Source organism: Trichoplusia ni, chromosome 2, assembly GCF_003590095.1.
Source record: "Trichoplusia ni isolate ovarian cell line Hi5 chromosome 2, tn1, whole genome shotgun sequence".
Classification (NCBI taxonomy): domain Eukaryota; kingdom Metazoa; phylum Arthropoda; class Insecta; order Lepidoptera; family Noctuidae; genus Trichoplusia; species Trichoplusia ni.
In genome coordinates this window covers 5,841,739-5,858,449 of record NC_039479.1, presented here as the reverse complement: position 1 = coordinate 5,858,449, position 16,711 = coordinate 5,841,739, and the positions used below count along the sequence as shown (strand labels likewise).

Genomic DNA, 16,711 nt, shown 5'->3' with positions numbered 1-16,711 from the left:
TGTGTCGGCATGAAATTTTGTTATGTTTTTATGAATTAAAATTTATGTTATGTAGAAGTTCAATCGGGAACAATCTTTGCTTATAGTAATTTAAAAGTAAATTTATCCGCTTGGAGACAATTAATATAGCCTTTAATTACAGGAAGATTATTTACAAATATGCAATACATAATATTAAAATATATCATAATACATAATATATAATTTTAATTTATAAATAGCACTGTCCTCTTCTCTCTTACTTTTGCTGTGCCCGACATGGTCCATAATGAGCAGTGAACCTAGTTATAATTTAACACCTATGTAACATTATGGTATGCAATAAAGATTTGATTTGATTTGGATTTTTAAGAAAGGACTTGGTATAGCAGTGATGGTCTTCTCTGAGTATTTTTCGAGCTATTGAATAGGATAGGTTACCTAAAAATCAATTGCCAAAGCATTTAAAGCCTGCACGTAGGCTAACTGCAGAGACCATTCGTCATCTGGTTTATATTCTTTAAAGATTAAGACAAGGTGTAGTTTTGTATTTAAAACTAACCTATTTTGTTCCTACAGATGAACATGAATTCCTTCACGACTATTCGCAATTAGACGAGCAAGCTCAGCGTTTATGAGCTATATTATTACACATTGTGCATTCATTACATCCTGTTGGTTTGAATAATGATGTTTGCGTAGTGAGTGAGTGTCTAAACTGAGCTATGATACTTTGAGTATTGAAAATTCCACTCTGACTTTTCCATTTCGTGCATTTTATTTCTTTAAAGAAAAACAATTCCCGTATTACGCAATGCATTACTTATATGGCGGGGGTTTTACGGAGATTCAAGTTACTGAAACAAAGACACCCACTCTCAGAACAAGCATTCGTGGATCACACAAATGTCCTACGCGGGGATCGAATGAAAGTGAATCGAAAAAACTCCGCATAACGTCGTGCACTGTGGGTTTGGAGTGGAAACCTATGACAGTCGGCTATACGTCCATTTACGATGCTGCCATCACATAAAATAAGACTTTCATGTGAAGTTGAACGACGTAGAGTTGCTGACACAACTGTAACAATCTTACTCATAATGAAAGTGATAGATAGATGGGTATCCGTGATCCCGAAAACCAAAATGGGTATGTTAAAAATCATCTCCTGTCCTCTTAGGGATAGTTTTTCAATCGTCCTCTACAACTATAATATTGTTCAACCTACAAAAATATTTTCGTATACGTTTTTCAAGTCCGTTCATATTTGTGATAGTTGTATCCACGAATCGCACCCACGCCCTAGAAATCGTTTGTAGAGGAAAAGTTTATCGAAAATCATGTTCCTGTCTGCATGCAAAATTGTTTGGTAAAGTGCTTTTCTATTACTAGGAGGATGGCGTGCAGTCCATAGAGACAAAAAGACACTGCCTACCCTGAGAAATTCAGATATTATAGGTACATAATTACTATCCATAAAATAAACAATATTCGTAAAACATGTATCAGCGCCATCTATCTATTACACGTTGTAACATAATCTATCAAGGGAGGATTATCAATATTTCAAAATTAGTACACTTTTTTGCCGAAGTGCGCCGCCGCTGGCACCGTTTTCCCTTTGGAAAGACACTTCAACTCGATGTCTCAGTGACGTAGGTACTTTAAGCATGTGTGCGTGTGACAGACTCGTAGTCATGACAATGTGTCTATGTCTGTTTTCCTATACATATTTGTCACACAATGTCAAAATAGTCTGCGTTTTGTTAGTGTGTGTGATAAAAGAGACACTGCCTTTGCACGACAAAGACAGCGGATGACATGAGCGGTTATCTGTGGTTATGTTTTGACAGTGATTATCGTAAAGTGAGCCGCAATATTTTTCGATGCATTTTTGTTTTCATTTGTCATAATTCGTTTTCTGGGTCGTTGGTTTTTAATTTATTTGATATAAGTCGATAAAAGAGTGAAAAATTGATTAATAATTGTGAACTTTCAAACGGCGTGTGCTCATAACACAAAAAGTGCGATTTTAAAACTATTTTTCTGTGATAAAAACAAGTGTTTGAAATAGATAAAACTACGCAAGACATCTAATAAATTAAGAAAGGTGAGTCAATCGTTCAAAACAATACGTAGAAAACATAATGATTTAAGTCTAACGAGTTGCTCGTAGATACAAAGAAATCGCTTGTTCTGTTTCCCTATCCATTATAAACTATACTTAGATTTACTTCACTTATCTAAACTTATTTACAAAAAAATACAGAAAAATATCTATTTAGTACCTTTGACACGATTTATTGGTAAGATTCCCGCTTGGTACCAACTTCAACGAAATGGTTATTTTCGTGTTTACGTACGTGGTTACAATATTACGATAGGTATGATGTCAATAGAAAAACGTTTAAAGAAATGTATACGTTATTGACTACCTGCGATTCAATGATAATTGATCTGACGAAAAGATAGCTGTAAAAGTTTAATATTCAAATACGTTGGCTAGGTACACTAGGTAGGTAACTACAAAGTTTACCGCACTACATTTTAAATCCGGCTGGCCTTCTGTCCGTCTGTCTTTTGGCTGTAGGCATGAACGTTGATAGTTATTTAGAGAGTAAACAGTTTCATAGATCACCGAGAAATCGAGGTTAAGCATCATTTGTTACGGTCGTGAATTTGATGGGTAACCTTTTTTACATTTTGTACCAACAGTGAGAGTCGCGAATCAGAATCGCACTTGGCCGTTTCTTTTTGCCTACCCTGACTAAAATCTCTGTGCACGCCACTGGGAGGATCCATCTACAGTTTTTTTTAATTGAATATGTCAATAGGGTCACCATGCATATTACGCAAAGTTTAGTCATACAAATGTTCGTTTATTAAATTTTCGTTTATTTATATTTTTTGCTGATTGTGTTTTTTAGCACAAGAATGCCCTTAGAGTTATTTAGTATTCATAACAATCGAATCAGTACTTTAGAAACTTCACGGGAATACATACGAAAACTTAACGAAAGCAGATGTCAGTAATTTGTCAACTCAATAAATTGATTTTGGCTACTTATTTCCATGCTCATTACGCGTTCAGTACTTAAAAGCTATAAAAATAAATACAAACGGCACAAAATTAAAGCCACATTACAATAAATTACGTAATTTTTGTGACAATTATGAGTTAACATAAATTATTACTGAGTTAATAACAACAGATGGAATCGTACTTATAAATGCCATAAGTACGAGTGTCTTGAGTGTTTTGCCTCACGCAGATCTGAACCTTGACCCTTTTGATTGGTTCGGCGCCAGAATCCAATTGTCAGAGGTACTCTGCATGCATTACTTATGCCATGTTTACACGTTGATACTCTCCTACTAACATTATAAACGCGAAAGTTTGCATGTATGGATCGATGAAGGTACGAATGCATGCATATTGTGTGTTTCTATTTCACGTAAAAATTGCAAAACGGATTAAAGCAAAACTTGGTACATAGATAGTTTATAAGCAGGATTAATACATAGGGTAGTTTTTATCCCGATTTTATATTGCTATGGGATCATTTTTGATTGGTAGCAGGCGGGCTCGCGGGCAACAGCTAGAAAACCTGACACTGTACTCTTTTCTGAAATGATGAAGGTGTTTTTGGACTTCCTTTGAACTCTGAGATCAAACTGTACATAGAGTTTCTACAGATAACGAGCGTATGTGGAGAAGGATGTCCCAGCTTCGAAATCATTAAAAAATTAGTGTCCCATACTTGTGTATTAAAATTTAAGTAAGTATTGTCCTAGAGCATTTATTTACCGAGGTATCTGAAAAGGTGATATTTCAGATACCTCGGTGACTATTTACAAATATCCGATACGATCCGTCCGTGCCTCGGTTAAGACCTTAAGCCGCTTGTCCCAACAGGCACACGTTGAACTTTGGTTTATCCTTTGTCATAAAATAACCAGTTTCGCTATGGAATACTGTATTATTTAGCTAAATGGTTTGAGGTTAGGTCAATCCATGTGAAATATTATATTCAGCTGAATTCAGTGAGATTGGAAGCCTTCATGGGGAGAAATTCATGGGGAGTTTAAGGAAAGGCCTTTGCCCAGCTGTGGGATATAGTGTGATACATGAAGAAATAAGTTGAGGTAAAATATTTTTGAAGATATATCGTAGTGTAAACACCGCTTTATAATTATTATTACCTACACTACATTTGTGTATTGTCGAGGAGAAAACAGGATTGTTCTTTAATGAAGTGGTTCAGTGTGATTTTATTGTTTTAGTTTCAAGAACTTGGTCATATTTTTGCGAAATATTGCCGTTAATAGTCCTCCCTTGAATTTAACTCCAAGGTAAATGCATTGTGGTTTAAGATTATGTATTTAAATGCTTATTGGTTTTGAGCGGGTCTTTGTTGTAAACATTTATAGGAAACTGATGTTATCAATAATGATATATTATATGTGTCGATAGTAATTATCATTTAAAATTTTTCAATAAGAGGTCCATAATCAAGGGAGTTTTAATTCTCTAATCATGGATCAGACAAGATTTCTAGAATAGTAGTATTATCCTAAGCATTATCTAAACCTATCTAAAATTATAAAATGTTAGTCATAGTGAGTCCAGGCAAAGAGCTGATAACTGGTTTAGTCCAGTTATTTTTAGAAAACAAGAAGATGGTGGGAGAAAATATTACAATATACAGAATAAGTTACAGTGTCTAACTTTTGTGATCAATTTTCATTTTAACAAATCTATACGTTATTGTCAAAAAAGGTGCATGTAACCATATCTTCTTCACATACGAGATAGAAGAGAAAAAATATTCACTGAACTTCCGTTGATATGCCGTCTAGTTACCTCCTAGTCATGTCTAAAGAAGTTTGACTTCAAAAAAACATTTGGTATCGGCAACACACTTCTACTTGCCAGTTCATACTTAAGTTTATCATGTCACTAACCTCTTTCGTTTCTCTAACTATATTTAACATGTACTACAATAAATATGTGCTGAGCAACTTACGGCGACGTCAACTAGGGGCTCGTCCTCCGGGGTGAGCGCGAGCGAGGAGCGGCGGCCGGCGCGCGCCCCCGGCGACCCGCTGGAACTGCCTGCAACAATAAAACGACTGTCAAGTATACTGGACACATGTGTACTACTTGCTTATTGGTCTAGTGGTTAGTGATCCTGACTGCTACACCGGAGGTCGTGGGTTCGATTCCCACCCAGGACAAATGTTTGTGTGATAAACACGATCAGTTGTTCTGAGACTAAATTGTAGCGGACGGGCTCGCGGGCGAAAGCGGTGTCTTAAATAAACCAATAGTTCTAATTCATTTCATTCATTGCATGTTTCATAGTATACATAGTGTACTAAAAAGTGTAGTGAAAATACTATATTTATTTTAAGAACATTTTCACGACCTATGTTTATACAAATAAATAATTCTGGTATTGATTACAATTTGAATTAGGATTTCCACATCCACAGGCACTGGCCATTCCTAAAAGATGGTTTTCGTATTGCTCTGCGATTATTTGAACCAAAATTCATAAGAATAAACCTGCACTTACAAATTGTACAAACTAAAGATAGATTATGGTTTTATATTAAAAGTTTATTGTCATTCAAAATAAACAAGGAAATTAAAACCAAACACAAAAAAGCGCGCAGAAGTAATCCGAAAAATATCAAAACATTTTTTGAAAAAAGTGGTTGCAAAGACATTCTTTGAACAGCCAGATATCAACGTATATTATTCTAAAGTCAAAAATCGTTCGAATGACATAACAGTGTGGTAAAGGCCTTTACTATACAGCCATAGAATAAACAACGCCTATTAAAAACAAATTTAGTGATGTTGATTTTATCTAAGATTTTGTAAAAGAGAGATCTGTGGCAATCGTTTGTGATATCACTTTCTGATCGTTAAGTGCAGTGTTATGAATGTTTACGGACTAGACAGGTTTCATATCAACTTTTGACATGTTCATTGGTCTGATATTTAAATACTAGTAGTATCTATTTAATTAAATGTCTAGTCGCGGCTACTTTGATGTTAGATTGCTAGCTATTGAGCCAATAGCGAAAAAATATTACGTAAGAAGTTTTTTTTTTAGGCTAGTCTATCCTAAATCAAATATTGTGAGAGTAGATATTATTATGTTTATACAAATCTTGTGTTAACCTGTGTCTGTATCATCGCTGTCTCGTCTCTGGAGCCACCTTTGCACCAATTCGATGCTGGCCTCCTCACCAGCCAACATATTCATTCACATATTAAATCACCTTATTATAAACATCACTAGTTTACACATTTTTATACACTTTCGATGTTATCACCACATTCGTTGTAATTTCACGACACCATTTCAATTCCCGCCCAATATTTTTTATCAACACTGTTGTCAAAGAAATCTATTATTTTTTAATTTCGCGACTGACAACAAAGTTTCGATCCGAACACAATGTTACAAAAACACTGGCCGAAAGAAATGACAGCACTTTGCCGCGTTCAAATATCGAATTAATTAAATGACGAACGTCGACGGGCCAGTGTAAACAGCGAGTAGAGTAGATGACGCCAAATTAATTTTGCACTCGCCGAATTTAATTTTTATTAAATTTTCGACCGTAATACATTGTTATAAGAGTTTGTTGTGGTTTTTGTGTGTGCGTTGTTATTTGGGTGTCGCGGCGTGGAGTTTGTAGAGCGCGCAAGCGGTCGGTTAGGTAATGGCCGTCAAGCCGAGACAGTTGATCGAAGAAGAGGGGTGAATGTAGGACGAGTGTGGTCTGAGCATACATTAACCCACTGGAAGGGATACGGGCTGACAGCCTGTTGATAGGCCTCGTGATATACTGCCAGCGCTACTTGTTGACAAATTGTGGGCTTCGCACTTTAGTACGAGCGGAATTGCTCGCATATTCACCCGCGGAATTTACAGTCTTGTACTTTAAATGTCAGGGGAGCGGAGCTTTTATGTGCATTAAGGAAGTCAATTAGATATGTACACAAATCACTCTCTCCAAATGTCACCGTACAGGTGTACATGCATCGGTTAAGTGATAAAACAAGTGAATTTTCAAAACTCCCAATTTTATGTTAAATGATTATTTCTAAATAGCACATTGTTTGCACTTTTATATTCAACCTAAAAAATAAAAATTCTAGTTTATATTTACCAAACCAATAAATCGTACATAATTTAGTGTAATGTCTATATTTTGTTGATAGTAATCGATAAAAACTAGTTACCTACAACAAAAATGTATATTAAACTCGCTAATTGCGCAAAAGTGACGGTGTTTAGTTATTTATGAGTGGGAGGTCTGCTTATTCCATTTTGCTTACGTGAGTCTAAACAACTTTCACGCACAATATCACTTGATTATTATCATTGAATATTATTATTATTACCTACGTATTTTATTACACAAATCTTATCAAGCTGGATAGGATACAATCAAATGTTATTAAATAAATACAATAAGTAAAAAAAAAACATTATAGAGCGTAAGGCATCGTGAATTTAAACCAAATATTGATGTGTAAACTGCATTGAAAAGGCCCTAACATAATAATACTTTGCGTAGAACTTGATCTATGTACTTAAAAACATTATTAAAATCAAAATCTCTTTGGATGCAACCGATTTTCTATTGGTACTTGTCAGTCACCACTAATTTAAAACTCAAAATCAATCGATATACCTGAGTAATATTCCGATCACGTCACTATATCTCCATTTTCTTGGCAAGTTGAGCGTCAAAAGAAAATTACGTTCAGTTTCAAGTCAGATAACCAAAGTTACCTGCACCTATGAAAGTAAAACTATCGTATTTGTAGAACAGAGACAGCGCTATAAGACGTATACGTCCATCTCGCTTACACAAGTGTAGCAAGTTTTATTTAAAAGATGGTGGAAGGTGGTTTAGTATGGAGTATGCAGGTGAGTCGGCCATTTTGCAAGTTAATTTCGCGAAGCTAATACAAGTGAGCACATTTATTATGCATGCCCAACCGCTAGTTCCTGGGACATGGCACCTATCCAACGTATAAAGAAGATTACTCAACCTGATTCGCGAAAGTTCCGGAATAATTTATGTGAAGTATGGTTTTTATTGTTTTTGCTCGAGATTGCAATTTGCATTGCGGATGACAAGGTTGAATTCTCTTTCGTTCGTTTTTTGAACTTGTCATAAAAAGTGTTTATAGAAGTCCATTAGTTTTTTAATTTTAGAATAGTGATGTGATGTTCAATGGTTTATTGGGTAATAAACAATTGAACATCACATAATTCCAAATTTCACCGGACTGGTTTAGAATTTTTAAGCTTGGAACAATTAGAACTTTGAATTATCTTATTAATTATTTTTTTATAATACAGATAAAATTTGTTGGTCTTCTTCCAATCCAAAACGTTTTTACCTTAACCCTTGGAATAAGAGATTACCTACAACTAAACTTATCGCCACAATTCATGATCAGTGTCATCAAAATAGTAAAAACAAATTGCAAAGCTCTTATTAATAACATCACGATAGTCATGTCACAAAACATCAAAGCAACAACCTACGCCCGTAACATATTCAATTTATTGATCGCAAATACTATCAGCGAATTTCAGATACAGTGTGTTTTTGTAACAATGGCCGAGTTCTCGAATAGCTGTGACATAGTGACGTATAGGCTCATATTTTGTGACGCACAAAAGGTAGCGACGCAACACAGAGAGCTTTGTTACAGAAGCTGTTGTATAGAATAGCTGAAGCAAGATATTTTGTGGAGCAATTAGGTCTAGGTAAAATTTGAGCTTGGTTAGTGTACCTGAATTTAGGTTATGGACGTATTTAAACGTGAAAGAAAAGTTGAATTTTAAGAGCGATAAGCTTTTTTATGTGCTTCAATTGTAAATTCATATCAAATCAAGTCATTTTTTATAGGCATTAACATTAAAATCTATTTTAAGTAATTTAGAGTACTAACTAATCTAAACCTTACCTATTTACTAGAAAAAAATCGTTGCATAATCTTACGTTGACTAAAGTATCTCAAATACCAAAAAAAAACATCCAATAAATTCATTGACAATAACCTCTCAAAAACAAAAATAACTGCATCAATATACATAGATTAAATAAACAACTCAGCATTATGCAAATATCCACAAGAATCTAGATCTCGTCATCAAATGACTGTCTTTATCGTTAAACTCCAAGAAATTCAAGGTCAGATATTAGAAAGTTTCGCCCGTCATTCTCTTGGCTCATCTAGCGTCGCGCGCGCAATCAGCTATCGATCCATATACGAGCACGTTTGCCATTCCATACGGCATAGAAGGCCTATTGTTAGAACCTGTTATTGGAGCCAATGCGAGAGAATGATCGATAACTTGCCCCCGTATTTGTTACGAAATGACATCAATCAGTATAAAACTTGTACTATGGAATGTTGTAGTAAAACTGTTGTTGTTAGAGAGAGATGAAGGTATGCGACGTAGAGTGCCATCTTGCTCCCACGTTAGTAATAGTTTTGTTTCAAGGTTTCATAGTGAAGATGTGTCAGATGATTGTCGCGAACCCGATCGCTTGATTTATATTCGAATTAAATTTATTATGTCTCGGAATGCTTAAAGATTGTTGTTTGGTGTTTTATTATGAAAGAGGTTTAATCATATTTAATATGGACTGGAACACCGTTTAATATTGATTTGAAAAGAGTTTATTTTCTCTCAAAAGCCATTTAATACTTTTGAAATTCTTTGACTAAGAATGTTGAGGTCTTATTCGATAATTGCGATATGTATACGGTGTATGTTTGGTACTAGCTACTTAGATATATTTTTGGGCAATCTCAACCCTCGTTATAAATAATACATCCACTAATGAGGAAAGTGAGTTCTAAGCAAATAAATACGTACAAAAATAAAAGTAAACCAAGTCAGAACATCACTCATAATAAAACCCGTCAAGTGAGAATCGAAATCGCGACACTGGGTTCCGCAGTTATAGGCTAAATGGCAAATAAAATCGGTTAGGTGACAAATTCAGGGTGGCTATTAAGGTACAAATTTATTAGACACCCAATTAATATACGACCGTAACAACATTGCTTCACCTAAATCTTTATTTTTCGAAAAATAAATACATAATTTTTAAACTATTATCAAGTCATCACGGTTCAAAAGTTAGTGACGGAGAGACAACCTAGTCAGCGCTCCTTCAGTAATAGCATTTCGTTTTTACCCTTCAGGTACGGGACCTTAAAAAATAAAGCTCATTTATGTTCCCGTGTCAACTAAATCCCGTAATATAACAAACAGGTAACAAGGATATTACATCTGGCTCATCTCCGACACAACATCTAATCACGTGACCTTGACCTCTTGCACCGGCCCGACCTCGACATTATTTATTTATGTCCTTAGATGTGGGTTTGTATTAACTTATCTTCTCTTTTGGTATTCTTAAACGAATAGCAAAATTTTTTAATGTGACTTTTTTATAATGATTTGGTGAATTGACTATCTGAGGTATAAGGATTTTTATGATTTTTATTTAACCAAATTAAACATTTTTTATTGAAGAATTGTTTTTTTTTTGTGAATCCTCAGAATTCTGGATGAACCGATTTGATTCATTATTTTTACGTAACTTAACTGACATTATGGCTCGAGAATTTTGTATACGAAATTTATATAGCAGTATGTATAGAAATCATACCTAGTAAACTAGAAACAATGCTGTTTGTCCATCCATGAAACTAGAATATGTGTCATCAACTTGTAACAAATACCTTTAATAAAACCTTTGTGGCTATTGTTTTAGAAGAACCGTCACCAGATCATTGTTTACATCACAATAGAGGTACTAATAGTGAACTTATACAATGTTGTGAGCAGATACAGAGTGTTGTTGGATCAAGGGATTTTCCTTGTTTTGCTACATACTTGATATGAGCATTCGCTCCTAAAGTAAAGGATAAAAGATAGGCACCATTTTTTTAAAGAACTTTAAACCTTCCTGTATTTTAGTAAATTTTTTGATATTCAAGGAGTATCGATTTTTTAAATTTGTTATATTGAAGAAGCCTATGGCCGGCTGGATGTTGGTCTAGTGGTTAGTGACACTGACCGGAGGCCGTGAGTTCGATTCCAGCCCAGGTCACATCTTTGTATAATTAGTAAGATTGTTTGTTCTGTGTCTGGGTATGTTTAATAACATAAATAATGTGTGTGTATTTAAAAAATAGTAATGTTTATCGGTTTTCTAGTACTCATAATACAAATTTTACTTAGTTTGAGAGAAGACGGCGTTGTGTGATATAAAATCGGAATCTTAGATACGTATACGTCGTTAGGTCACTATCTATACTCTATACTAATATATAAAGCTGAAGAGTTTGTTTGTTTGTTTGTTTGAACGCGCTAATCTCAGGAACTACTGGTCCAAATGGAAAAATTATTTTTGTGTTGAATAGACTATTCATCGAGGAAGGCTTTAGGCTATAAAACATCACGCTGCGACTTATAGGAGCGAAGATACAATGAAAAATGTGAAAAAAAACAGGGCAGGTATAAATCATAACTTATGTCTTCTACCCACGGGGACAAAGTCGCGGGCAACAGCTAGTGAAATATAAAATCTCGCAAATGTATGTCTATTTAAATAAGAAGGTCTTATTCTCAAAATAGAATATTTATTATTTTATTGTTGTCTCAAATATGGTTTTCCTTAAATCCCTAATGGTCGTTAGTCGTTACGTGATCGCCATTTTGTGTTTTTTTCCCGAACCATACAGTCCTTTTCATATTTGTATTTTAAATGTCGGTTGTACAGCTTTTAGAACACAGTAAAAATGATGTAGATATATTAATATTCTATTTTCAAAAGTAGAAAATAGAATAATAGCGAAATAAAAAAAAAGTATCAGCCATTTCTTTTAAGCCATGACTTGTTATTTCAGTTAACATTATTTCTACATACCTAATGCACTTATAGTCTGACGAAGTAACCAAGGATACTTGCCTGAAGTCTTAATTAACCCTTGAAGGAAGAAGTTTATTTCGAAATACCCTCAAATGCCAAAGATAATTTAGTTCAGCAAACCGAGAGCAGAGTTTAGTTTCTCGAATTCCTAGTGGAGTTTAATTAAGTTTTAGCTATGCACCTGGTTCATTGTGCATTAAATATTGCTTGGAAGTTATTACTTTTGAAGTAAGTTGAGGTTTCTTGCATTTAGCAGATGAGAAGTCTTAGTTACCTAGTTTTGTTAATGTATAAGAAGGTTTTATGTATATTTAGTACCTAAGGAAAGAGGGGGTTTGGTTTATACACACTTATGCATACTTTACAATATTTATTATTGTTTAGTAAGACTAGTCGCAAGTATTCTTTTGATTTAATAAGTAACAAAGATTAAGATTGAAAATTAGGACTAAATTTTTCAAAATTATTTTTCTCTTTTTAATACATTTATCAATGGTAATGAAGTTAAGAATAACATTTATCGAATTCCAAAACATATAAAAGATATTTAGCAACTATTTTTATGTTATATGACTGCTAAAAAGTATTACCTGGCTGGCTACCCAAAACACAATCTTAAGTTAAATCTCATAGCAATCTACAAACAGAAGAATCTCAGAAATAAGTCTGCCTTGCAGATATTTGCCAGAAACAATCTTAATAATTCTACTCATAATATTAAACGCAAAAAATGTCAAGCGGCCAGTGTCTCTTAAGACGAAATCCGCAAAAATAATTATCAAAACTGCTAGGAACTTTTTGCAACATTTCTTACCAGATTTTCCTATAGTAAATTTTTTTGAGCAAACTTTCATAGACGTTCGTTTTCTTGTTTTGAGTGCCTGCCGTCAATGCTTTCAGTAACGCTGTTGTAAGTCAGTCGTGAACGTGTGACAGCGTGCTATACGTCATGGAAAGGCACCCCTCTTACACAATAGACTTACTGCAAGAGTTGCTACTAGCACTTCTTTTCCAATAATATATTAAGAATAACAAACCAATAAATCCATTAAATAATGGGAAAACTACTAGGGTAAAAAATTGGAGAAGTTGACATTGACCATTTTCCGTAAATACGATGATACGAAGACGTTAATGCTTTTACTTCTAAAGAATTTCACTTTAATCTTATCTTAATTATATTGGGTAATCTATAAACATAATTAAAATTGGGATTAATGTTGATAAGGGCTTAATATGTAAGTTGATACATAAATTAATTATGTCTTAAATTAAATTATCTCTCAATCAGGGTTTTTTATTCTTTTTTGCAGGAAATTTGCATGTTTTGATATGTTATCAGTAACTACGATTCATTACTCAAGGGGGACTTTCTTAAGAATTATCGTTGATTTTGGTTTTAATAAGAATATAAAAATCTAAGTGCTCCGATTAACGGTGAGTTTAGAGGTCTTCTTAAATTAATAAGTAGGTTATGCAAATATGAATGTCTTGCTCTAAAAGTATCAATTTTATCACGTTCAACAATGAGGCATTTTTTCTGAGTATTTTTTTTAAACGCCTTGAAAATAATACATAGTTTTAAAATTGATAGCTTATATTATTCTATTTTAGTACCTTGATATCACTAATAATAGTTCCTTTACCTCTAAAAATCACATTCACGTATGTAAAACGCAGGCGAACCTACGTAACAGGTAATAATAAGTTAAATTAGCACAAGGCTGCCAGTTATCAATGTATTAGTAGAAACAGTCGGCCCCTAATGCCTCTCTCACGAGACTGATTGTTTCATATGACAAACACTGTGGAGAATGGACTGTAGATGTACGTCTAAAAAAATATTCCAAGCAGGTTTTAATCTCAAAACCATCACGACGTTGTTTTTTAATCACTTCATGACGTTTCAAAACGTCAAATGAGTCGTTATGTCAATCGATAGAATATCGATGAAGAATTCAAACTTACAACAATAGCGTTCGATATCTATATATACTAATATATAAAGCTGAAGAGTTTGTTTGTTTGAACGCGCTAATCTCAGGAACTACTGGTCCAAATTGAAAAATTATTTTTGTGTTGAATTGACCATTCATCGAGGAAGGCTTTAGATTATAAAAAATCACGCAGCGACTAATAGGAGCGAAGATACAATGAAAAATGTGAAAAAAACAGGGCAGGTATAAATCATAACTTATACTTCTACCAACGGGGACGAAGTCGCGGGCAACAGCTAGTTTAAAATATTGGAACATTCAACCAGATAGCACAACGGAAAAATCTCACGTATTGTAACAACAAATTCTAAATTCAAACATTAAGATAAATACAGTAAATGACGTAGGTGACAGCTATACTTTTTGAATTGTCTCGTTATATCTGTGCACACATCATGGTGTGACGTCACGCGGCGTGGCGTCTTATCGGCCAGTATCAAGTGCACGAGGACACTTGGTACGTACACTGACTACTATAGTGACATTTGTAACTAGGCAGCAATCTGAGGGCCAACCGCTACCTCTTACAGTTAGATTATAGCTGTTGTAGAAGCGAGAGGGCGCGCTACATTTTGTAGAGCGTTGTCTCTTTTCCACCTGCACTAATATTAACGAGATACTTGTAGGCCCTCTGTTCTTGGTACTGGGTCAGTGTGTGAATAGTTACTGCTAACTATATAAAAGGAACTGAAAGTGAGTGTTAACAATAAGTTTTAATTCCCACGGTAATATTTATAATTTATACTTAAACACGTCACTTTTCTTTCAATTTCCATAGGTATATAAAATCGTCATCGTACAAATCAATAAAATACCAATTGCTGCCACGAACAACTTCCCTTATTATTAAAAAAAGGTTTTAATTAACATCCAGTCATACAGCTCTTATCGTGAAGCAAATTCCCAACAACTATTTTCCACAAATTAAGTATAATACACATTACTTCATTCATCAGATATGTTTTCAAATAAGAGTTATTAACAAGTCCGCGCAGACCAGGTGGGTACAATTAATCACCGCGCCATTATCTATGTAGTACACAACCACTTGCAAAATGATTTATACAACGGATTGTAAAATGCAATGAGGATTCTTGGATTATTAATTTAAACTCATTAATAGTTAGATTCTGGTTTTATAATACTAAAATGTGAGCGTAAATAAATATACTTGATGTGTACTAAGCGGTAATCCAACTGCACAGATGTGCAGTGTGCGGTAACCACGACAAAGCCACTGTGCTCGATGTGTTGCGGGTTCTATCCTGTGTCGAAATTTCTCTCCATGTATGTATATAAATCCTTTTGTGGGTTTCAAAGACACCCAAACTCAGGACAAGCATTTGTAGATTACACAAACGCTTGTCCCACGCAGAGCTCGAATCCGCGACACGTCGTGCTCAGTGCGTGATGATCTCAACCACTCGGCTATCCGTGTAGTCAAAATTACAGACTTATATAAAACTAACACTTAGTATTTCGCCTGAAGTAATACGAGACCTCAATTAACTATATATTTATAATGCCAACAAGTTATTTAGCTAGTCCAAATTGATTAAAGTTTAAACCTATATTAAGCAATTTCGTAAGGTTTTTGCTCTACCTCTCATAAACGGTTAATAAAGTTTGACTTTAAGATAATTTAATTCTTGGTTACAGCTGTTGAGTGCGGGTTAACGGCTCTTAATATCTTATGTAATTTAGATGTTTAACGTTTTTATTGCTTAGCAGCTATTTGAGCTTAATTAATGCTTGTAATAGACCGGTGTCTGTAGACAAGTTATATTTCTCCGTGTGTCTCAGTTGATCGATAAATGTATTGAAAAGAAAATATAGTAAAATATTATTAAATGATGTAACGGTTTACTCACGCGTATTTATCGGGCTACCCCGAAATACGCGTGAGTAAACCGTTACATCATTTAATAATGAATCAGTCTCACGATAGTTATTATAAAAAAATAGTAAAATATATTGATTGTCAAAAAAAAAATGTTTATACATAGTTTTTATAAATACGCTGTTGAGATGTGGCGGTTACTTTGAGCATTGGCAAGCGAATAAATGTGCTCATCACACAAAACAAAATACTGGGTGGGAATTGAAGCCATGACTTACGGAAATGCAGTCATTGTCACCGACCACTACACCAACAGGATACTATAATAAGCAAATATAGAATTCTTGATTGCGATGTCTTATAGTGACAAAATTTATTCCGATCTACCTATAACTTTGATTTCATGATTCGATATCAACTTTGATTTCCACATAGAAATAATTCACTGAAATTAGAGTAACAGTCAGGTTGATAAGGCTTGGCTTGTTTACGCGTTCACTCCTAACACAGTTATTGCATTTGAATAGAAATGACACTCGTATTGGAATCAAATCAGGTACGGACAGAACGTAATTAGGTCAGGAACACGATTGACGATTGGCTAGATTTGTTCCTGACGGGAATAACTGTGTTTGGTGAGGTATTATATTCCAAATATTCACACAACGCCATCTAGTGTCAATCTATGCATAACTAGTATTATGAGTACTGAATATAACTTTTAGACATAGGATATCTGACAGACATACTTATATTGCATACTAGCTGTTGCCCGCGACTTCGTCCCCGTGGGTAGAAGATATAATTTATGATTTATATCTGCCCTGTTTCTTTCACATTTTCCATTGTATCTTCGCTCCTATTAGTCGCAGCGTGATGGTTTATAGAATAAAGCCTT

General features: G+C 34.4%; 1 protein-coding gene across 5 annotated transcripts in view; it reads right to left on the bottom strand.

Moving 5' to 3' along the window:
- LOC113504804 (high affinity cAMP-specific and IBMX-insensitive 3',5'-cyclic phosphodiesterase 8) overlaps positions 1-16,711 on the bottom strand; it is a 144,708-nt gene that overhangs the window by 85,194 nt on the left and 42,803 nt on the right. For 4 of the 5 annotated variants that reach the window (XM_026887280.1, XM_026887287.1, XM_026887314.1 and 1 more), the window contains exon 2: positions 5,007-5,095. In XM_026887280.1, coding sequence (XP_026743081.1) covers positions 5,007-5,095 — 89 coding nt within the window. Of the gene's footprint in view, positions 1-5,006; positions 5,096-6,172; positions 6,387-16,711 lie in introns of all 5 variants that reach the window. The other variant, XM_026887295.1, reaches the window with a different exon arrangement.